This window comes from Poeciliopsis prolifica, unplaced genomic scaffold (genome assembly GCF_027474105.1).
Source record: "Poeciliopsis prolifica strain line A6 unplaced genomic scaffold, Auburn_PproV2 SCAFFOLD043, whole genome shotgun sequence".
In the NCBI taxonomy this organism is placed as follows: Eukaryota; Metazoa; Chordata; class Actinopteri; order Cyprinodontiformes; family Poeciliidae; genus Poeciliopsis; species Poeciliopsis prolifica.
The window spans coordinates 2,771,822-2,795,180 of record NW_026562418.1 but is presented as its reverse complement, the minus strand read 5'-3'; the positions used below and the strand labels follow the sequence as shown (position 1 = coordinate 2,795,180).

At 39.5% G+C, this 23,359-nt stretch overlaps 1 protein-coding gene across 1 annotated transcript in view; it reads left to right on the top strand.

Annotated features, from left to right (window-relative positions):
• Positions 1 to 23,359, top strand: part of LOC129376364 (CMP-N-acetylneuraminate-beta-galactosamide-alpha-2,3-sialyltransferase 1-like) — a 67,484-nt gene that overhangs the window by 43,071 nt on the left and 1,054 nt on the right. Inside the window, exons 2-5 of the mRNA XM_055055978.1 lie at positions 3,881 to 4,483; positions 6,652 to 6,845; positions 21,883 to 22,062; positions 23,296 to 23,341. Coding sequence (XP_054911953.1) covers positions 4,196 to 4,483; positions 6,652 to 6,845; positions 21,883 to 22,062; positions 23,296 to 23,341 — 708 coding nt within the window. The 5' untranslated portion in view covers positions 3,881 to 4,195. The remainder of the gene's footprint in view (positions 1 to 3,880; positions 4,484 to 6,651; positions 6,846 to 21,882; positions 22,063 to 23,295; positions 23,342 to 23,359) is intronic.

The following is a 23,359-nucleotide window of genomic DNA, read 5'->3' as shown; positions in this document are numbered from 1 at the left end:
TTGTGTTTTAAGCCAAGATTTAAGCTTAAAACACATTAAGACTTCTTCTGGTTATTAGTTGTTCATTTTTAGGGGCTGGGATGTTTTTCTCTGTCTTTATAATTGTTGAAAATGCTAACTATAGTCCACAGTTAGCCTAGTTGCAAAGCTCTGTCTCTGTGTGTACCGCCTGCAAAATATAGACTCCTATCATAACTCCACGACTGACAAAAGGTGCCAAAGCTCCATGTTAGCATGCAAGCTTTTTCTGCTCCCCAAAAATATATTTTTATTCTAAGATGAAAGAGGCTTACTTTAAGTCTTGCTCTCCTTTTCCTCTTTGCAGACTAGCTAAAGGACAGATATGTTCGACATCTTGTAAATACAGTTTCCTTTTAAATACCATCTTCAGTCTCTGCACTTCTTCTCACTTTAGGTTTCAAAATCTCTCGTTGACATTAGTTGCATTTCAGTTAAACATAAATAAATGAAGTTAAATTGAAACACGCCAAATTTATGAAAAAATCAAATCATGCGTTTTGATGAAAGATTTCAGCTCTAGAATGAAGTGGTGTTTTTTTTTTGGCCTTATCAAAATAAATGTATGTTGCAAAAACTGCAGTGGAAAAGCTTTTTTACATAACGAGTCACATGATCAACAACCAGTTGTTACTGCTGACGAAAATGACAAAGAAGACAACAGGAAGTGGTAAAACTGAAATCACATTTAAACACTTTCAGTATGAAATGTATGTATTGGCTGTAGTATGACTGCATAAGCATTACATTTAACCTACTTGCTGTTTGCCACTAATCCTTACAAATTAGTGTAACTATGCAGTTTTTAGGTCTGTTTCATTTCCGTTTATTCTTTTTTTGTTTGTTTTGTTTTGCGTCTTATTTCACTCAAAAAGCAAACAAGTCAAAACTTTGAAAGAATCTCCTAAACACTCAAACTATTGATTAATGAAAACCACTTCAACGGATGACAACAAAGTCTGGCTTCTTGAAAGCAGAGCATTGAAAAAGTGGGTTGTTTAAAAACTTTTGCTGGGAACGCTATGAAAAGGCACTTTCATCAGTAGGATTTCGACCGCATCGTTTGTTTTGTGGTCCTCGGGACACCGGAGCGGAGCTTTAAACCTTTTTTTTTTTTTTTTACAGCGGATGACATTTTAGCTGCTGAAATAAATTGTGGAAGCTCTGCCTATTCTTTTTTTTTCCCCCTAAAATGTTTCAAAGAGGAACTCGCAGCAGGTGATAAACTACTAACTCCTACAACACTGTAGTGAGCATTTATGCCCAGTGGTTGAGAGATTGAGTTTGAGCTACTTCTGAATATTCAGGATGTACTTTTTCTACTTTTTTTTTTCTTTCTTTTTTTTTTTTTTTTAGAGCTTTGACTTTGGTTAAATATTCTGTTTCTTGGCAGTTTCTAAGATTGTTGCAGCTACTAGCAAGTTTGCACACCCATAATAACTACATTTTTATGAACCCTCTCCCCCTGTTTCTACCTTTAAACTGAGCCAATTGTTCTTGGCTATAAATCAATTACTATTGGAAAATCTGCATATTTACTTCTAAGTGATGCCACATTCATCTGAAAACTACATTTTCAGGTTTCATAACACAGTTAAAAATAGGTTTCAGCCATTAAAATCTTGCTAAATCCTTTATGCCAATGACAAACTGAGCTTATTCTGCCATTTTTCCATGTTTTGACATTGTTTTCTAGATTGGACAATTGGAATTTGAGAAAAAGATCAAAATTCTTTAAGTTTCTCCCAGCACCCCGTCTCCATGATGACTCTGCTCGGCTCCTTCAGACTAGCCAGCAGCAATTAGCAAACACCACAGCTAAGCTCATTGTCGGAGCTACTTCTCCTGGTAAAAACGTTGCCAAAGGTTTAGTAGAGCAGACATGTTATGATGACTTCCTGAAGGCGGAGTCTCAGAAAGAGCTAGGATTTTTAAAGAGACAGAGGCCCAATTCAAGGCATTACATTCCAAAGTTAGATTTCTCTTATATATTTGATATATGTATATTGCATTTTTATTACAACTTAGTGACGTTAACAAAGTTTCTTGATGGTGCTATACAACAAAAGGCAGAATCACTGTTGGAATTATCTGAACTCAATAAGAATTGATGGCCCTGCCCATAGCAATGCATAAGGAGAGTTCTTTTTGTTGTTGTTGTTGTTAGATCTTGTCCAATGGCCACTGGAAATAGCTCACATAAAACCATTTCCTTAGGTTTTGCTCTTTGTCTGGTCAATCAATGGTCTCTGGATCTCCGATTATCCAGACAGCAACATTTTCTCTGCACTGGGTGAGCAGGGGCCAGATAATCAAATCAGTTTTGCTCCAGGTTGGCTGCAGCCATTTTCACTAAAGACGGTCCGTAATAGTCTTTTTAAGCGCTATGTGGCACCCAAATACAGTGCTGTGAAAATGGTGTTGCCCCCTCAGAGATTTCTGATGTTTTTTTTTTCTTTTGTCACATTTAAATGTTTCATACCATTAGTTACATTTTAACATTAGACAAAAATATCAGAGAAAAATCTAAATGGCAGTTTTTAAATGATGATTTTATTCATTGAGGGGGAAATAAAAATCTTTATGGGGCAAAAATATTTTTCACACATCTGATAAAGCATGCAGTACTTTCCACTAACACTTAAGCTGATTATGTCCCATTTGTTTCTGTTGGATTGTCATGCTTGAGAAACTGATGTTGAGCATTCTAGCGTACTAGCAAAAAATATTAAAGGGATATTTCCCAGTGTTTTAAAACAACATCTGTTAAAACTCGTGCGGTCAGTAAATTAAAAAATATATTCAGATTAATCCAACTCATAAACTCTGCTTAGCTTTCTCAGCGTTAAATATAAATATACATGTTTTTATATGAAACAAAAAGCTGAAGATGGCAGTGGACAGAAAATGATGCCTGTTCATGTATATGATTAAAGAGTTCATAAGAGCAGAAATATTTTTCAGTTCTTCAGGGTGAACCGCAGAACTATTTTTTAAAACACTATTACGATACATATCATGCCACCGGCACACAAACCTAATTCAGCCCAACTGCGCTGAGTATGATATGGCTGTGAGCAGCGCTGCGCCCCATGCTGACTAACTGCATCTTAAATAAAATAATTATTCACGTCTGGCTTTCTTGGGACTTAAAATAAAATTTTGGTTTCTGCCAAAGCAACTCAAGTCTGTTTTTTCCATTTACCTTGCTTTTAAATTGCAAGTAGTCCTTTAATGTCATAAAAAGCACAACACTTCTCTTTTAATTTCCATGTGTTTGACATCATTGAAAAGCTAAGAAATCACATTTCCTGTAAATAAATCAAATCGCCCCGAGTAGACTGGTTCATTGTGTTATTGTGATCCGTCACATTTACATAACGGCGCCAAGCTTGTCGTCAGGATGAACAAAGACGACAATATAAGTGAGCTAAGAGACTCAGATTTTTTTTCATTTCAGATTGTATATATTAAGTTGTTGTGTTCTTGAGATGCCAGTTTCAAGTTAGGTAGTACATGAGTGTTTGTTAAATGGGTTAAGTCACCCGGAAAAAGTTTGGGAAACGGAAGCAGACCAAGCGCCACATATTGATTCCTGACCAAAAAGCCGTTGCTGCACGCCTTCTCCCATTCTGTATTTATTCATTTGCTGTCCAACATATTTTTTAAAAAAGCATCTAACATCACTGAAAACCCTTTAATAAGAATAAGAATCATTTTGCTCAATTGTTGGTCTAGTAAGGTCACTTTCTGTACATGGAACTTTCACTTGAACCTTACTTTGGAAGTTTTGAACTACTCCTTTAAAGTCCAAATGTTGCTTTCTCTGTAAAACATTCTTTTCTCTTTGTTTGCGTTTCAGGTTGATAAGAGAAGAGTGGAAGCCGCAGCAGTCACCGACCCTGCAGAGTAAACACCTGCCTGGTAAAAGCGGTTTTCACACAGAACACACACCGTCCTCTAGTGGAGTTCAAGATCTCTTCAAAACGACAAGACGGATGGACGCCTTTGACTGAGGACGTTTATGAACTTAATCCTCATCTCTCTGCAGAATACGGACGCTGGGGTTTTCCACATTACCTCATGTGATTGAAATATTTGTGGATCTGAACTCGCCACGATGCCATTTCCCTTCACTGCACTCTTCGAGTTTTCAACCAAATGACTTTGTGATAAAATGTCTTTAGTTAAACGGAGAAAATTCAGGACTTTTGCTCTCCTGCTGTGCGTCATTACCCTGACCACGCTCCTGTTCAGCTACACTTTCCGGGACCCATCGCTCTGCTTCTTAAAGTACTTCCGGCTCTCGGACAGCTTCTTCTCCAAAGGGCCGTGTTCCTGTCGGCAGTGTGTCGCCGAGCTGGAAGGCGACCCGTGGTTCGCCGAGCACTTCAACCTCTCCATCCACCCTCTGATGACCAGGGAGAACAGCTTCCTCTCTGAGGAGACCTTTAAATGGTGGCAGGTGAGATGTGAAAGCTTTTCTCTTGTCGGCGTCTTACGAAAGCTGGAGAAGCAGGGAGGGGAGCTGGCTCTGGAAACAGGCGAGGTGCAGATTCGGAAAGAACTCGGATAAAGGGAGCTCATGCACTGCTGTGACGCTTCCAAGAAGGTGTTTGTTTTGGCCTCATTGATTGTTTCCAAATGCAGGGGATCTTTACCAGGATCAGACTCCAAAGCAAACTCCCACACACCATTTGTATGCATTTAATGAATACGATGGGGGAGAAGAAAACTGTTGTTTTTCTCTCACCGCCTTTCCTCCCGTTTATCTTTAGATAAGAAAAGCTATGTTTTCAATCATATCTCGGAGTCTTGGATAACGTCGTGACATTTCACTCTCTTAAAATTTTCATCAGAAAGTGCAGCGGCCTTTAGCCGTGGAAACACCAGCATCAAAGCCGTGAAAGTTCACCAACATCCTTCTGACTCCTTTGACCGTCTGACTGCAGAGCCAAGTTATCAAGATCTTTTGCGATCCTACAATAGCACGTCAAAAGTAGAGGGTATAAAATGCGTGCATGCAGCTTTATTAAAATGCCTGGTTTTTGAGATGAAAAATAGAAAAACTACAACTTAAGCAACAACATCCAAGGACTCCAGTGAAATTTGGGTTTTAATAAAAATGCAACTGCAATACATATAATTTTGTAAATGTTTGACTATGGACTTCTTGCATGTTGTTGCGGAAATTTTGCACAAGCGCACAACACTGAAGGGCAAAAAGACCATAATTTTATTTTGGCATCCATCTAAGCATCTGCTCTATAGATCTGTTGAAGTTGGTGTGTAGGTCGATTTTTTTTTTTTTTTTTTTGTAACTGAACCAAATCACACCGAATTCCACATCATGCTAAGGTTATCAAAGTCAAACTAGCATAGCTACTTCTTTCTCCCTCACTAGCTTTTTTCCATAAAACTTTTTCTTGACATTCTTACCTAGGTTGTTCTAATGTTGACAATTAGTAGTAAAGCACTGCGTACCTTTTTCTTTCACATAACAGGCATATATTTAAGATTTAGCACTTTACATTGATCACAGCTAAAACCAATAGTAATCACTGTCAGCAAAACAACCATTGGTTTTTCCATGTGTATAAAGCATTATTCCAATTACTTTGACTTTTTTTTCAAATAAAATATAAAAATACATTTTGAGTGTGCCTATAATGGTATGTAATCAATAAATGTTGGCCCAGGGCACCAAACGGGCTAGGACAGGCCCTGCTCGCAGCCTTAGGCGTTCTCACATTCACCTTGCGTAACGCTTAATTGGACACAAGGGTAAAGAAGAAAAAAAAATAATAAAAATTGAAGACAAGGTTGCCTCCTGTCATTACTCATTCTAGAGGATGTGTCTACCTGGAGAGTTCTGCCCACGCCACTGTAAGGCTTTACCGGGTTTACCTGGGCCCTTTTCTCCACTGAGCTGTCAAAACTAATATGCTAGCATTGTGACAGTGTGAGACTGTGATATATTAGGGCAGGGCCGTGCAGAGACCTTTGGAGGGGCAGGGCCTCAAATTTTATAAAGGGCCCATTGAACAAGATCTTAAAACGCAGTATAACAACATAGCAACAACCCATTTCAATCAAGAATTTAATTGGATCATTCTGTAGAATTGCCATCATGTGGGGACAATGCAAAGCAAATGTAGTCTATATTTTCCCCAATGATGAAGTTGCTGTTTCTGCTGGAGGGCTGAGTTGATCTGAGACTGTAGCTGTTATACCGGAGGAGAGAAGGTCGCTGGTTATAAAGTTATGAAGTAAGCAAATTTGCTGCCATTTTACTCATTAAGCCGTAATAATATACATGTCATTAGATTTGCTTCAAAAGCCCTTTTGAGATCAGAACGTGAAGCTCTAGCAAACCAGCTAGTCCTGTTAAACAGGTGGAATGTGTCTAAAAATAATATTAAGCTCAAATTATGTAATCCTCTACGCATTCTGAAGGAAGCCTTGAAGGAAATCTGAAGTGGCCTTGCAGAAAAATCAACTTCTCCCCAGAGGTTATGTCGGAGATATATTATGCGTCTGCAGCTCGGCCGTCCTCGTTTAAGTTGTTTGTATTTAAAACTCGCCCCGGGGGTCTCGCCCCTGACTGAAAGGCTTTCGTTTTGTCATCACCAGTGGTTGCAGTCAGAGAGGCAGCCAGCCAACTTCTCCGAGGTGGTGGAGGAGCTGTTCCAAGTCATCCCCAACGATGTCCTCTACGTGGACGCCAGCCCCGAGCGCTGCCGGCGCTGCGCCGTGGTGGGGAACTCCGGGAACCTGAAGCGGTCCCACTATGGTGGCCTCATTGATGCCTGCGATTTCATCATAAGGTAGGCTAAACCTTCACACGGAGTTACATCAACTGTATTATGTCAGATTCTTATTATATATTATGAATCTGACAGTTACATCAACTGTAACTCCGTTTCTCCAATCATCCTTACTTCAAATATATGAAGACGTATATTGGACAGCTCAAACCGACACGTTCCCACATACAGAAGTTCATTAAAACTGGTGTTATGTCTCTATCTTCCTGGTTTTAGTGAGAACGCCAGCAGCAGCGTTCTGGATCAGCTGCAGCTGGAGTAAAATTCATGGGAATCGGATGCACTGTGATTGCTCTTCACTAGCTACTTATTTTTACATTTTAAAACTAGTTTTAAAATTTGCATTTGGTACTAAGTTGGTTTCATCTAAATTGTGAAAGTAAGAGATGCAAACAGCAGCATTTGAATATTGTGACATAATAAATAAATAAAAACTCACAAGCTGGAGCTCCCAGTTATTTGTCACATGAAGTGAAGCACAGCAGAGCAGCAGCAGGCGTTTCTCCCCAGATGGATTCTGGGTCTGTATCGTATCATGTTAAAATGAATGGCTGGATTTATAATGGCGGCCTCTGATGCTCAGAGGCGAGATCACCGTCCCCATTGAATCTCTGTGGAAAACATGACTACTGGCTGTGTCCATGTGTGAAACCTGCAGAGATCATATGTTTATACATTCACGTCCCTCATTTGGCTGCAACTTTAAAATCTGCCTCCAATTTATGTATTATGAATCTGACAAATCAAGTTTTATTCTGCAGAGGGTCTTCAGCGCCAGAGCGAGTTCTCTTCAGACAATAACATTCTTCTTTTGAACAACAGCGTTAAGCTTGTTGATTAATTTTTTTTTTCTTAAACAAATATATTCATCAAAAATGTTGCAGGACGTTGATTAAGTAATAATTAGTGAGAAAAATGAAGCCTAATTGGTTTTTCCTCTTGAACAAATGATGTTCTGTAGCAAACAGAACCTTTGCTTCTAGTTTGTTCGGCAGATAAAAGTGTTGAAATGAACCTTTATGTCTGACTCTAACAGACAAAAGGAACTTCTGAGGCTTTTGAATTATGTTTAATTAAAAATTTACATCTGAAGCATAAATAAGTCACACCGACGATTAAAATTAAATCACACCTCGTGCGCTCGTGTATTATCGTCGTAGTTGTTAAAATTTTTCTCTGGATAACTTCCGTCCTCTTCCAGTTTCCAGATGAAGCATTTTTAAGCCACAAAATGAAGATGTGGGAACAATTTCATTGTTGTGTAAATGAGGGAGATTAAATCTCCCTTTTATCTCTTTTATATGGTGGCATAGGGGATAAAGAGAGCCACACTGCACCCAACAACCAAAAGCTTAAAGTGGCCAAAAACAAAGCACTAAACAAGAAAAACGGCCTTTTCCTCGGCTACACAATGCCTTTTAATATACAATATTTTCTTTGAAAAAATATAACTTTTTGTCGTTTAAGTGAAATCAAATCTCAACCAGAAAGAAAACAAAATTAAAGTTTTTAATTTTGTTTTCTGTATGTGGGAACGTGTCGGTTTGAGCTCTCCAATGACGCTTTAAATGACGCCTGAAGTTGACAGATCAGTTGGATTGTGCATTTGTTTTCAAAATGTGAGCAATCCAATGTCTCTGACCACAAATTTAATTATGATGTTTCATATTATTATATGAAAACAATAATAATAATGATAATACAGACCTTTGGGCACTTAAATAACTTAGAAACATCATAATATGTAGGAAAAATATTTGAACATTAAGGAACTGAATGTTTAATAAGGGATCCTAATTTTTCCACTCCACTGTATTTCCTAAACATCAGCCATATCTCATAAAAGATTACTTTTGTTTTGAGTTAAATTCACAGACCCAATATGAACCATTTCACACTTTTTCATCCTTTTCCATTTTTTTTTTTTTTTTTTTTTTTTACAACACAGTCTTCCAGAACAACGAGCTGGAGCTGGAAGACAATGTCATGCATCAATTAGCATGTTAATTAAGTCATCACTACCGTTTGCAGTCTGCTCTCCACCAGCTTATTTACATCCATTTGATTCTCTCCCGCTCTCTTTGCACAGATAAATATTTTAACGAGGCCCGATTCCTAAGAAAACAACAATTATTGGCGTATTTTTCTGTTTCCGTTGGGAGACGAAGGCTGAAAGAAAGCTGCTTTAAATGACGCCTGAAGTTGACAGATCAGTTGGATTGTGCATTTGTTTTCAAAATGTGAGCAATCCAATGTGTTTGACCAAAAATTTCATCTGTTTCTAGTTAAAATTTTCAGTTCAGTATCCATATACTTGATGTTTTTTGAGGAACATAAATTATCAAAATAATTTTTTGAACGTTTGGTTATTGTAGAATTTTTTTTCATGGAACACTTCTGACATATTAAAAAAAAATGCTGCTTGGGAAGCTGAAACACCTAGCGCAATGCTACTCGACACTATTGGCTAGCTTTTGCGATCGACCAATCCTCGAGCGGCTTTCGTTTTCCTGGACGCTGATTGGCTGTTTTCCCCAAAGACTGAATATGAGGAAGACTGTAGATGTTTAGCAAATATTATCTACTTCGGCTAAGGTCAAAGAATCAGCCACTGTCGTCTTTGACCGTTGGCCCCGCCCACCAACTCATGTCTGTACATTTCGCAGTTAACAATAAACTGGGCGACTTTCTCGCTTTGTTTAGCACAAAAAATATTGATATCGGCAAAAATCAGAATCGGCAGGTCAGACTTTTTACAGATCGGCCAGAAAACTATAATCGGTTCAGCCCCAGTGCTTATTAATAGATGTTCAATGTTGTCGTAAATGCACCGGATTTCCAACCACTGTCCCATCAGACAGATGCAGGACACAAACGCTCATACAGTTTACTGCATGAAAATAAGAAACGTAGAAAAAATAATAATTAAAACCATCTGACATCTCAGATGCTCCGTTCGGATCTATAGAAATCGAGTTTGTAGCAAAGTTTCCACCAAACACACAAATTCCACCATCGACGTGACTGCAGCGCAGCTCAAATCTCCGAAAGCAAATTTCACCCCGCATTGTGGTGCCTCATCATTGTCGGCCGCGTGGCTCTGACGGCCCGCCGCGACGCGTCGCCTCTCCAAATAAAGCCACATCACAGCTCCTGTCTTCCTCCCGCTGCGACAGCAGCATGCTATTCTCCACAGATTCAATTACGGCATGACGGGGACGACAGCAAGATGAGAGTTATTACTTTGCCATTAGCGGACATAAAAAAAACAAATCCTTGCCATGAAATAATGATTTATTTTTAATTTTTTTATTTACTCAGCAGAGCGGAGTCAGACCCGGAGCCCACGCTCGGTTAGAGGCAGCCGGGCTGGAAAGCTGGAAGGTTACCTTCGCAGCAGGAACAGGCTGGGTGACAGGAAGGTGTGGAGTACACATGCTGCTGATGAGACTGTGGGGAGGGGGTGATGCGTTCGCTGAACTGACGGGTGCAGAGGCGCAACATGCAAATTAGTTAGTGGAGAGGTTCGCCTCTGCCTTCATCGGAAAGCATTTCAGCGTCAACGTTCGCCTTGTATCCACCGTTTTCCCTACTTTTTATCACATCGCTGTGAATGGAAAAAATTATATCTGACTGATGCATCAGGATGTACGAGTCTCTTTAACTAGAATATTTTTATCACTCTTTAAGTTTATGTGAACGCTCAGTAATGATTATCAAAACGCCTTGATTTCACAGGTAATGAGACAAAAGACGACAATTCACTGCAAAACTACATTCTCCAGACTACAATAATTACATAAAGTTATAGAGCAAACATGAAATGTTATTCACCTTGACATGTTGCAGTCATTGAGTAAATGGAGGAGACAAAAAGCCATAAAGTCTAACCACTTAAAGTAATATAACATGGATTCTTTCTCTTTCTCTCTTGCTCTTTAGCTGCGCTTAAGTTACAAATGTGCGCAAAGCATTTGTGAGTATTTCCCTTACGTTGAAAGAATACAATTTGGTGGTGTTTACGTCAAGTCAGAGAATCACACTTTGATGAGTTTGTTCACGCGTAAAGACTTCTCCCAGCGTCTTACCGCGTCTCCGTCTTCGTGGTTTGAATCATCTGCAACATCCGATTGTTGTTCTTGTGACGTGAAATAAGCCAATTATGATCCACGCGGAAAAACCCCCCCACTTCGCCTTTGCAAAAAAGTTTTATCGAAAAACGACACTCTTCAAAATTGCTGTGTTTTCCATTAATCAAACTTATTATCAAAATGTCCAATTGCGCAATTTTTGGTCAACAGAAATTAAGCTTCTCTCCTTTTCCTTACACATGCATTTTCACCAAGATATATATATATATATATATATATATATATATATATATATAAATTCCCTTCTTTTTCTTTTCCCTTGTAAAAATCAGGTAAAGGCAAAACAGCACATATATTTTTCTTGACAAAAATGGACCTTTAAGAACAGAATGAAATCTGTCCTCTCACACTCAGAGGTCAGAGTGCCTTTTGGGTCACCATGGCCTGAAACGACCCATAGATAACCACTCTACTGACCTGAAAAGTGTTTCTAAGTCGAGGTGTGGTTGGTGCTGGAAGAGGAGAAATTGACAGAGTAAGACCGTAAGAGATACATTCACGAGCATTAGCATTTTTACAAAATGTTTTAAATATTTTATCATAACAGTCTCGTTGTTCTAAATAAGAAATTAGAATAGATCAGAATTGTTCCACAGAGGGGAAATTCAGCAAAGTGACAGGCAATCAAAGCAAGTAGGTTAACGCAAAGATAGAATATTTAAAAACTGAAGACATCCTAAAGCAAGGAAAGAATTCTCAACATAAATACTGTGCAGATGTTAAAGTGAAGACTGGAGACTTTTTTTTTCTTTTTTTCCTCCAACAGTCTGGGTCAGAAAAGCGAAGTGTTTTTTTTTTTGTGAGTGCGTAAGCATGTTCAAGGTCGGTTTTTGTGCGTTTTTGAGGGAGCTGAACTAAAACACAAAGGATCTCCAAAACCAAAAGTAACAAGTCTAAATGGAAAGAAAATCTGTTCAAATATAGGAGCAACAGAACACAAGAACAAAGGGAGAAACTCAACAGGGAGGAATGAACTGAATATGGCAAGACCTTTTGAATATAAATGCATTGTCATTTTATAGCTCAATCAAGTAACTTTAACGTCAGTTCGTATAAAAATGTACATACCAAATATGACTTAAAAGACATTTTTACTTAATGCCTTGAAATTGGGCCTCTGTCTCTTTAAGAATCTCCTGCTCTTTCTGAAACTTCTCCTTCAAGAAGCCATCACAACATGGCTCCTCTCTTTGCCTTTCACCAACAGTTTTACCAGCGTAACACTGAGACTTGTTGAATGAGTTCAGCTGACTTTCGGTTCTGTCAGGTGTTTGCTAATTGCTGCTGGCTAGTCGGAAGGAGCCGAGTGTGGAAGTTCACTGAGAGGCATATGCTTGGAAATTTGGAAGCTGCAGCTCTGAGGAGGAGCTTCGTCCTCGAAGGCGGGGCTATGCCCCGGGCGTTTTTGTACAGCCGAAGGGTTGCCACGGGATTTCTCAGACATGAGAATCAACATTCTATGTATGTTTTATAAAATAATGTGAATCCAAACAAAAGTTGATTTTACATAACAATCTCCCTTCAAGTGCAACATTCTTTTTTTTTTGTCTTGTAACATCCTGATAGAATACATTGAATTTTGTGGTTGGAAAGTGACAAAACGTGGAACGGTGAGCGTGATCATTTCTGTTGGGCCGTGAATTCACATCACAATGCAACCAAATCCTGTAAAGCCTTAATCAAAGACTCCGGAGATTACTGAATAGCATCGGCTTATTGGCTAAAAGCCTGTTGTTTGTTCAGCCACCAGAATCGACTGTCAACACAAGAGGTTTTTTTTTTTTTTTTTTATCTTCCTCTGATTGACAAGTGCAAGCTGTGTAGCTTTTGAATAATTAAATGTTTGTATGTATAGGCTTTTTGAAGCGCTAATAAGCCACTGAGGCTGTTTGATTTAAATTTGAAATTATTATTTTTTTTTTTCCAGTTCTAAGACATGAACATCAATAAGCCAAAGCATATAATGTCACAGAAATGTGTTAGTTTTTTTTTTAATTATTATTATTATTTTTATAAATGTTATCTTTTGGATGCTCACAAACAAACACCGAATCTGGCTCTGCTTTATGCCTGTTCGCAGATAAGACTCACATTTCCCACTCAAAGGAAGAGGCTTTATCTTTAAAATGTGAAAATGCGACAGACTTTATCTCGCTCAAATTGAGATGGCAGAATCGCACTTGATCTCCTTTGTGGCCCCGAAACGCGCGGCGTGGCAGAGAGGAGGGAGACAAATGAGAGCAAAACAATAAACACAACTGGCCTGCTAAACGCTTGCCTCGGGAACACAAACAATTAAGCGTGAATGGAAAGTGCAGCACAAGGATAAAGAGATGGAACGGCAAATAAATCAATGCATGAAGACCACAGTAGTACTAGACGGGACTCGGTCGATGCAGAAACACGCGCACGCACACACACACACACACAAAAACCCTATTTGACCTGCTTTGAAATGTCAAGAACGTGACAAATGTCTGCGTGAGAACAAGTTTGCGTGAATATGCAGGAGGTTTTGATTGTTTCAGCCGTTTTGTTTTATGCTAAACTAAAGGAGCGAGTCCAGAGGAGCAACCTGCCAAAGGAGCTGCTGGTTGGTTTGAGTCAGCTGATCTCAACGCCTGTTCCACTGGTGATCTGTCAGACAGTTGGTGTGTGAGTCGCCTTCTCTTTTTAGCTGAACCGAAACGCCAAATTCTGCAGCACAACTACATGTTAAGTTTGTCAAAGTCAAGCTAGCTTAACAGAGCATCTTCTCTCTTCCTTGCCATTTTCATTTTGTTGAAACTTTTCCCAACTTCATCTAGTTGTTGTTGTAGTGTCAACTTTTCTTTTATTTATATATGTATTTAGATCACATTTACATTTAAGAGTTATTTTATTGCTACTACTTGACAGCTACAACCAATGCTAGTCATTGTTAGCGAACAGTTTATTTTGTTTTATTTTTTTCCAGTAACGTCTTTATGGAGCGCTTTCTATAATGCAAATACTTAAACACACTATGCGACAGCTATGTCAGAGCCTCTAAAACATATTCACATTTTTATTTTTCAGAGAATGTAACAGTTATATTTTTGAACCACCACATTGTTGCTGTTTCTCTCTATGTTCCCTTGTCACACCAGAGCGTCTTTTATCTTAGAAAAGTGAGGCCGTCTTGCATGTCTCATTATTCATATTTACTCGGCTGAATTGAGCATCAGTCAGGCTTAAATCCTACAAGATGATGTATACCTTGGCAGAAACCTTCATTAAGACGGATCTTAAACCGTGAAAGTTTAAATCCCCCTCTCAACTCATCTCAATGAATCTATGCAAACACGGAGGCTCTGCCCTCGTTTGTGAAGGAGTTATTACCTTAATGAGATGTTCCTGTGAGGCGACAAATGGCCTCAATGGGGTTTTTTTTTCTTTCTTTTTTTTTTTTTTTTTGCAAGCGCCGCCAACACATCAAAAACATGTCAGAGAGCAAGATAACCAGCGCTTGGTGCCAGCAAGCTTCACCCTGAAGCTTTTAAACCTCGTGTCCAATTATTCCTCCTCCTCTTTATTGTTATTAATGTGTCCCTAAAAATTCAATTTAGGTTTTTCTTTTTCATGGGCACTCGATCAACTCTGCAATCAGCCTTTTTCTTTGCCCAGTGGACCTCATTGTAAATCAAAGAAAAACGCAAGTCAACAAATTGATTGCTGTTTGGGCTGCAACAACACTTAAAAAAAAATAAATAAATAGTGTAAACACAGCAGAGCCAGAAGGTGGATTTAGATGCTTTCCACGTGCGGTGCAGAGCTAAACAAGGCTCTGTGTAAACGCTAACCCAAGGACCCATGTAGGTTGCCGAGAGGCGCGTTGCCCTAATGCTAACGGAGAACACTGTCGGGCAATTGGCTTGTTTACATTTCATCAGTGGATAATTCAGCAGGTCTACAATGCAAATGGCTCAGTTAAACAAAAGGGGGACAATAACAGGGATTTTTCTCCATCTTAAACGACTCAAAGCGGCTGGTTTTCTGCAGACACCAGAAGGAATTTTAAGGTCTGACGGTAGTATAAGATTAGACATGTAAGAGGTCTGCTTTAGTCTCATCTTTACTAAATATCTCTTATGTAAAAAATAAAAAATCTATGTCGACACAAGAACATCATAAATACTGTACAAGATATGATGCGCAGCTAAAAGCACACGGGCTTCTCTGAATGTTACCCAGTCAGGATTGTAAAGACCAGCTGCAGTAACAACAGCAGACTGAGAATGCGGAACCGACAGCGAGCTGAAAAGCCGCTGACCTTTAAAGCGCCGCCTATTACATGCTGTGCGATCCAGCTGCACCTTCAGCTGTTCGGCCATGTCGTACAACGCAGAGATTCCTGACACCGGACGTTTAAAGTGGAAACGAATATTAATTAGGCCAACAGTATCCAGTGAGGCTGCTGGATAACAAACAGCCAGGACATTAAAGCCGCTGTTGGTTACTGGTCGCCATGACAGCGGGCCGCTGTTGTTCCTCGCTTCAGATACGACCCAGTTCAATCCTGACTGCAGACAGTCTGTCTGTGCTAAACCTTTTTCAACACTATAAGCATGAGTCAGTTCTACCTCTAGCACCTTAAAATATAATGTCTGTTTTTGACAAATAAATATGCAATCCAAATGTTTCTGTCATTTCTTAAAGTGGCAGTATTATGCCACTTTAGGCACATTGTGCTATTTTGTAGCACAATGAAGTAACTGCTAACTTCAGTGAACAAAATGCTATATATATACATCAAGTGCAGCTTAAAAGAAATGTTACTTTGTAAGTTAACACTTTGAAATTGAGCCTCTGTCTCTTTAAGAAGCTCCTGCTCGTTCTAAAACTCCGCCTTCAGGAAGTCATCACAGCGTCAGTCCTCTATTGACCCTTTAACCACATTTCAGTTTCTGAAAGAGCAGAAGATTTCAAAGTGATGGAGGCCCAATGTCAAGGCGTTGACTGACAAATTTAAACTTCTTTTAACTCAGATTTACTATATATAGCACTTTTGTAACTGAACACAGTTGCTTGGTTTGCTATAAAGTGCAACTCTGTGCCTGGAAAATGGAAAATGCTGCCTCTTAAAGGTGAAATAAACTACAATTCGTGACACTCGATTGTCTAAGTTGCTGAATCCTGACATTTGAATCCAAAAGTCAATTTTACAAAACACTGACCCTTGAAGGTATTGGACTTTTTTTTGTGTGTTTTTTTGTTTTTTCTTATTTTTTACCATCTTAATTCATGTCCCAAAATGACTAAGGAAGTCCACCTGTGACCTACTTAGTTTGCATTGTGCACAAACCCTATTTCTAACATCATTAGCCACTGTAGGGAACACTTTTAGAACGGGACGTTTTAAGCATAGTAAGCGACTTGCTCTGGAGTTTTTTGTTTTGTTTTGTTTTTTTTACTGGCACTCCAACGTAGAGAACGAGGATCAGATCAATTATTTCCTTTCTGCAGTGAGGATAGTTTGAAAAAGAACCGTGTCAGCGACTTTCTGTCGCTAATTTATCCCGCCTGCCTCTTCAGAGCCATTTCTCAACATCACCAGGACCGTCTGCGCAGGTGCTGACCATTAGTGGAGCTGGTTCACCGTGTTCAAATACATGCCTGTGATGAATGGCGACCAACACGACACAGATCAACGCAAAGCGGAGAACGGGCTTTCGGGATGGTTCTAAATAAAAATCTGAATGTGAACGAGTCGAGATCAAAGTCAAACCAACAGAGTAGCAATATATGACATGGTCAAAAAAAATATGTCTGAAATCCACAAAAATTAAAAATGATGCAATCAAAAAAAAAAAAAAAAAGAGGAAAAAAAATGAGCCGACTTCAGTTTGTCCTTGAACAAGTTCTGTTGACGGAAAGTGTGGGACCAACTTTTGCTGCAGCTACAATCATCGTTTCCTGATTCACTGCAGTAATCGCAACTTTTCCGAGACTCTGACCAATCGCATGAACGTTTTCAGCGTTTCCCTCCTTTCTGACCAATCACTGCAACTCCTCTGAAATCGGTCAAAATGACCAGAAGTTGAATTAAAGTTGGTCCCTTTTCAATTCAACTTCCTGTTTCACTGTATCAGATGAAAGCAGAATCGAACAAAAACACGCATGATGCTAAATGGTAACATTTAGCCTTTTTTTTTTTTTTTTTTTGAGATATGATTTGTGCAAACTCCACGTCTCATTTAATGGCAAAATTCGACATGGTTGGAATATTAAAGTTCTGCACGGAAACGCAGTGACTGTTGCTTTCCGCTTGACTAAAATAAATCTTTCCAAAGAGTCAGAATTGTCGCTTGAAATACTTTTTGGAAAAAGTTTCACTGAAGCCAGTCATTTCAGGCTGCAACGGTCACAGGATGATGCGCTTCGTTAGTTTTCCTCAACACTGAGCTTTTTGCATCTGTCTGAAAAGTTTAATCTGCACCTTATTTTTTATGTAACACAAAAAGTGTTAAAAACTTGTGGCCCATATTTAAATTGCTACTTTTCAGCAAATTGCTAAAATGGCCACATCTCACTGTCAGCGAGCAAAGTGTTGTTTTTGTTTTTCTTCTTTTTCTCCACTGACTCGTTGTTTGCTGCACCTCAGCAGCCCCTTTCCGTCTCTTCGCGGTTTTCGGCTTTAAGCCGCCTACTGAGCTGTCGCGCTGCACAATAGATTAATCATTTCATTAAAATTCAATTTGGCGTTTAGTCACAAGCGTGACCCGTGTCTCGCGGGAATATTCATTAACAGTAACTGACAACAAACCCAGCAGTCATGATGAGGAGACATAATGTGCGACTCCAAAACGAGACACGGGCGTCGTTCTGAGGGTGACGGCTGAACGGACGGGCGACTGATGCTGCAGCCAGGCAGGCGGGCTGCAGTTTACAGAGCCATAAATACAGTACAGGGAAAAAATGATTCATCTCGAGGGGGAAAAAAGAAAAGAAAAACGTGAAAATGTAACATTTTTGACTTTTGGAAAAGTTTCAACTTTTGAGGTTTTTGAGAAAACCTCTGAGATTAGTCTCTAAAGTGTCTTTCTAGAAAGTCTTCAACTTTTCAAGCTCAGTGATTTCCATGTTGTTGTTTTTTTTTTTTTTTTTTTTTTTTTTTTGTTTCTAGAATATTTCTGAGGTTAATTTCAAAATGTTGCTGTTTTTTGTAAAAAAAAAAAAAAAAAATATTTTTTTTCTATTTGCAAAATCCCTATGACGCTGTTTTAATCGGTGTGAGTTGCCCTGTTGAAGCCACATTTAAAAGTCCCACAGTGAATCTTGAACTCAAACCTCTGTCACCTAAAAATAAATAAAATAATAAATAAAATGGAAATTACAGAGTTCAGACCATTCCAATATATTTATTGAGCCCTTTATGTCATACAATTATTCTGGTAAATTCTTTAACAGCTTTTTTTAAATTCATCAAACACAGTCCTGCAGTTGTCAAGGCAACATTGCTGTTTTTCATCGTGACTTGCTGCTAAGTAAAAGCCTTTCTTCCTAAAGAGTTTGAGAGATTGAGCCACGTCTTCCTATCAGCTCGTCTAGATTATTTTAAATTCCTTTGTTGGCTCAGATCGGTCATCGTTTCCCCGTTTGCAGCTTGCAGAAGATGCTGCTGCTGCTGGTCTGTTAACAGGAAGCAGTGAACAGGAAACGGTTGGAACCAGAAGTTTACATACACTAAATAAAAACCATTTGTTGCACTGTCTGAAGTAAAATGAGATCAAACTGCTCTTATTTCAATTTGTCAAATTCCACAATAACGAGAAAAAGAAAATGTCAGATTTATTTATTTTTTTTGTCATCTTGTTAAGAAACATTTTTCTTATGTAATTTTTCACAAATATCAGCGCAATGTGGAATGAAAGTGAATCCATCCTGAACATGAAAAAGATTCAGTTAAACAGTGGCACTTAAATGTGACAGCAAATTGTTCCTAGTTGATATTTATCAAACAATGGCTCAAGTCATTTTTTGACAGTTTATTATTTTTTTCCCACTTTTTTCTGCTTAAATCATCTTTTGGCATTAGGAAGTGGGTGATTTATTTTTTTTTAAATTTTTTTCCCCGAAATCACTTTTGACAAAAAATAGACTTAGGAAGGTGACAGTATAATAAAGTTAAAAAAACCACTTTTTTAAAAAAAAAAAAAAGAACATGTACTATTTGCGCCTCTGAACGACTTTTTGTTTGCATGACATAAAAATGTCTCTGTATTGTTGATTGTACAGGTTGCAAACGCCTGCATTTGACCCTCGCTAACTTCCACATACTTTCACCACAAACCAGCAGCAAACCCAATCATTTCTTCGGTTTGGAGAAATAAAAGCTGAAGGGGGAATAAAACCCCTAGCAGTTTTTGTTCTTTCAACCCTCTGAACTTTATGATTCCATAAATCTACTGAACAAGCTACATCCACGCTAAAGCTGAAATCACTTCCAAATCACACGTCTCTATTTCAGAGGCATTTATGTTCCCTGAATATTTTGGTGTTTTACGGGTTAAAACCTGTTTCCAGTGCATAAGCAATCCAATTTATTAGCTCCGAAGGGCCAGAACATCCATTTATTTTTGTTTCAAGTCCATCTGCCGTGAATATTTCTCTGGAGCCGGAGCAGAGAAGCAGCCGGCCGATGTGATGTAGTTGAATATTGATTGCACCAATTTAAAATATCTACCTCCTTAGAGCAATTGAAACACACACACACACACACACACACACACACACACACACACACACACACACACACACACACAGTTAAGTGAATAAGCATCCCACAGAGTCCACTTATCAACACTAGTCCACGTCTCTCAGTGCCCTCGGAGACGGGGAGTTATTCTCGCGGCGCCCCCTCTGGCAGGCAACAGAAGGACGCGTGCTTCTGCTGCCTGAAAATGCTCTTCACCTTCCTGCTCTAAAAGCAGGAAGGTGAAGAAAAGTCTGTAATTTTCATTCTTCAGCTTCACATGAATCACATTTCAGTGGCTCTGACAATACAATAATGGAAAGATTTAACAAAGAAGGTTCGACACCGACTCACAGTGAAGGTTTCTGAAAGAAAAATGACAATTTTTTATATTTTTTTTATTTCATGAACGGCAGAGTTTTGCAATGATCAAAATTCCTTATTTTTCAAGGTCAGCAGAGGTGTCGCACCTCGAGTTCTCTGAAAAAGCTTGGTGCATAAATCTGGCCGGTCGTAGATTTTTACGTGGCCCTTTAAACTCCTAGTTCCATCAATAAGTCCTTCCAGTTTTTCACAAATCTGCAAAATTCACACAAAATTGAGTCTCCGCTTTTTTTTTTCTCTGAATTTTACTGCCTTTTTTTTCTTTCTTTTTTTTCAGAATTGGTCGCAAAGTGACAGCCGCCTCAGTCTTACTTGTTGTCAAGTCAGAATTGATAATAAGAGCAATAAAAAGCCACATTTAACATCATACATTTGGACAAACATTGTAAGATTCCTCATAGACATTTCTGAAATCTGCAAATCTGATTGGAAAAAAAAGAAAATCATTAAAACAGTCACAAAATCCTGCAGGAACAGCTGCTTACTGATATTTTAATATTTTAACAATTCAATTGGTTTTATCAATATATTCTGGCACAACCAGTCCTTCAAGAACGTTCAGATTTTTGATACGGCCCAAAATGAACCTTCACTCTTTTGTTCAGGCAAAAGCTACACCTAGACGTAAACCCACCAGCGGTTGGGCAGTCATTACTGACCACCCTACTGCTGGTGGATGGTCGAAATGAAAAGCGCAATATAGGTCCAGTTTATTTAACAGTTCGGACCGCCGTGTCCTTGCCATCTTACTGTTACTGATTCCAGATCTTTGGCTGTTCTTGCAAACCGTGGGTTTCGATGCGTCTGTGTGTTCTTGGACAAATGTTAAATCCTCAAGAAAGCCCAAAAATGCTGTTAAAGTTCTTCAAAATGAAGTTCTGTAATCTTGCTAAAGTGGCATTCCTGAGCTTCGTGTTTTTCCCTCTTGTCCTTTTTAATTACTTTTCTCCAAACGCCGAGGTTCCATGATCCCAGTCCTGCTGGTTTTCATGTTGCTACCTTGTTGAGGTTTTCTGTAATAACTCTCCACTTATGGCTTCATGCCTCTTTTGAAAGCACCGAGTCTGCTGTGCAGACACAACCATATCCTTTGAACGCAAGACTAGTTCGAGGAATGTGACTTATTGAACTTGTCATCAACAATAAATAGCCTTGGCCAATGATGCCTCTCGCCAGCGGTTGTTCTGACAGGCCCAGGCTGAAAATGTCAGCTTGTTATATAGCTGTCATCTCGGACTCGGTAATGAGGGAGATGATACCGCTCAGGCCAGAGCTCCCAAACAGGTAACGTCAGTCAGACATGGGGGGGTCAGACTCGTGTTTCAGGCTTTGTGTGTCACTTCCTACTTTTGACCGAAGCCAGCCGCCATCGTCAAGCTGTATTTCCGCCAATTACTGTCCCAGTTTGAGAGAAAATTGTTGGACAATAATGGGGATCCCTCGGCTGCTCTGCCAAGAGGTAATTGCCTGGCTCCACACGGACGCTGGATTGTACCGAGTCGCTTTTTGGGGGAGTGGAACAAGGTGATGGAGGACAATTTAAGCATTTTTCTCTTTTCTGTCTTCTTGTATTTATTTATTTTTTAGCTAAAATCTGACTCTGCTTATATTAAAAGTACCAGTTTAACTTTTCCACATTGTGCTATGTGACAACCACAAGATTTTAGGAGATTTTTATGTGCTGGAACTACAAAAAAGTTGTGCACAATTGTGAAGGAGAAAAATAAGAGGAGAGGCGTTGTGAGCGAAACGGCTCCTAAATGAGGGGTGTTTTTGTTTTACCCTCCAGGATGAACCAGGCTCCTACCAGTGGATTCGAGGAGGATGTCGGGACACGCACCACTCACCATGTCATGTACCCAGAGAGCGCCATGGACTTGGACAACAACACCAGCCTGGTTCTGATCCCGTTCAAGACTCTGGACCTGCAGTGGATCGTCAGCGCTCTGACCACTGGCACTATCACACAGTAAGAGCTGCGAGAGAAGCTGCAGCTCCACTGAGCTCTGAGCTCAAATATGAGCGACGGACGAAGCGTGATGTGAAAGTCAAACCCAAGAAATTAGCATCAGCTAAATTCAGCATCAACAGGTCAATCAGACTGGAAATCTCACTAGAATCAGTTTCTGTGCATCTGATGTTTGGCATCATCACTGGAAAAAGCAATAAGGCAACACAGAAATTACCTGTTCAGAAATGTGTGTAACAACATAATCATTATTGGGTTTTTTTTTTTTTTTTTTGCCTTGTTTCAAGTTTTTGTTCTCATGAATATTGTACAGGTAGTCATAAAGTAAAACAAAAAAGTTTGTTTTTCTCTCTCGGTGTGAGAAGGAAAAAAATTACCCACTTTCTCGCTGCAGAGGCATCATCATGCATGCTGCATGTATCACACTCCCAGCATCATTTCCACTCCGCTAACACCAGATTGCCATCCAGTCACACTCTCCCGCGTTTTCTATTCGTCTCTTTGCCACAACAAGGATAATCACTTTGGTTATTATTTTTTCCTCCTCCTTCTTCTTCTTTTCCAGCACATTTCACCTTCTCTGTCACTTACCCATAATCATTAGCTCAACTACTGGACGCGCAGGGATGAAACGGAGCCGCTGCCAAGCAGAGCCGTGGCACATAAATCAGTCGTGCCGCGACGCAACACGGTGGGAGTTTCCGAGCGAATGTGGCTCATGGCGGTGGAGCGCCTCAGCAATCCGTCTGCGTCGTTAAATCTGAACTCCACCGGCGGAGATGTCGGCTTTGGCCGACGGCGGCCTTCGGGTCGCCGTGGGTCCTTGCCGCGTTTCCGGCGAGACCGGGCTCCGGGCGTCGAAGGACGCGGGGCTGTTGGTTCAAATTTGCGTAACGAGGAGACGTTTTTCACGCTAACCAAACATGGGCTCAGCAGCAGGTGTCGCACACACACCTTTCTATTTAAATATTTGGTGTCTATGTTTGGAGCTTCACACCAGATGCTCTCGTGTTAAAAAAAAATGGAAAAAACAAAAGAACGAGCTTTACTTTGGTGTCTGCCTCGGTATCTGGATTTAATTGGCTCAGTTCGCTCAGGCTTAATGAAGAAAGACACTGGACATTCATTTTATTCACCATCTGTCACTTTTGAATGAAGCCATTTAGATGTGTTATTATTCTGGAGCTCTGGCTTAAAAAGAGGAATATGACTTTGTATGTGTGTCTCTTGCAGCACATATTTACCAGTTAAAGCCAGGATAAAGGCGAATAAAGATAAGGTAGGCTCACATATTCAT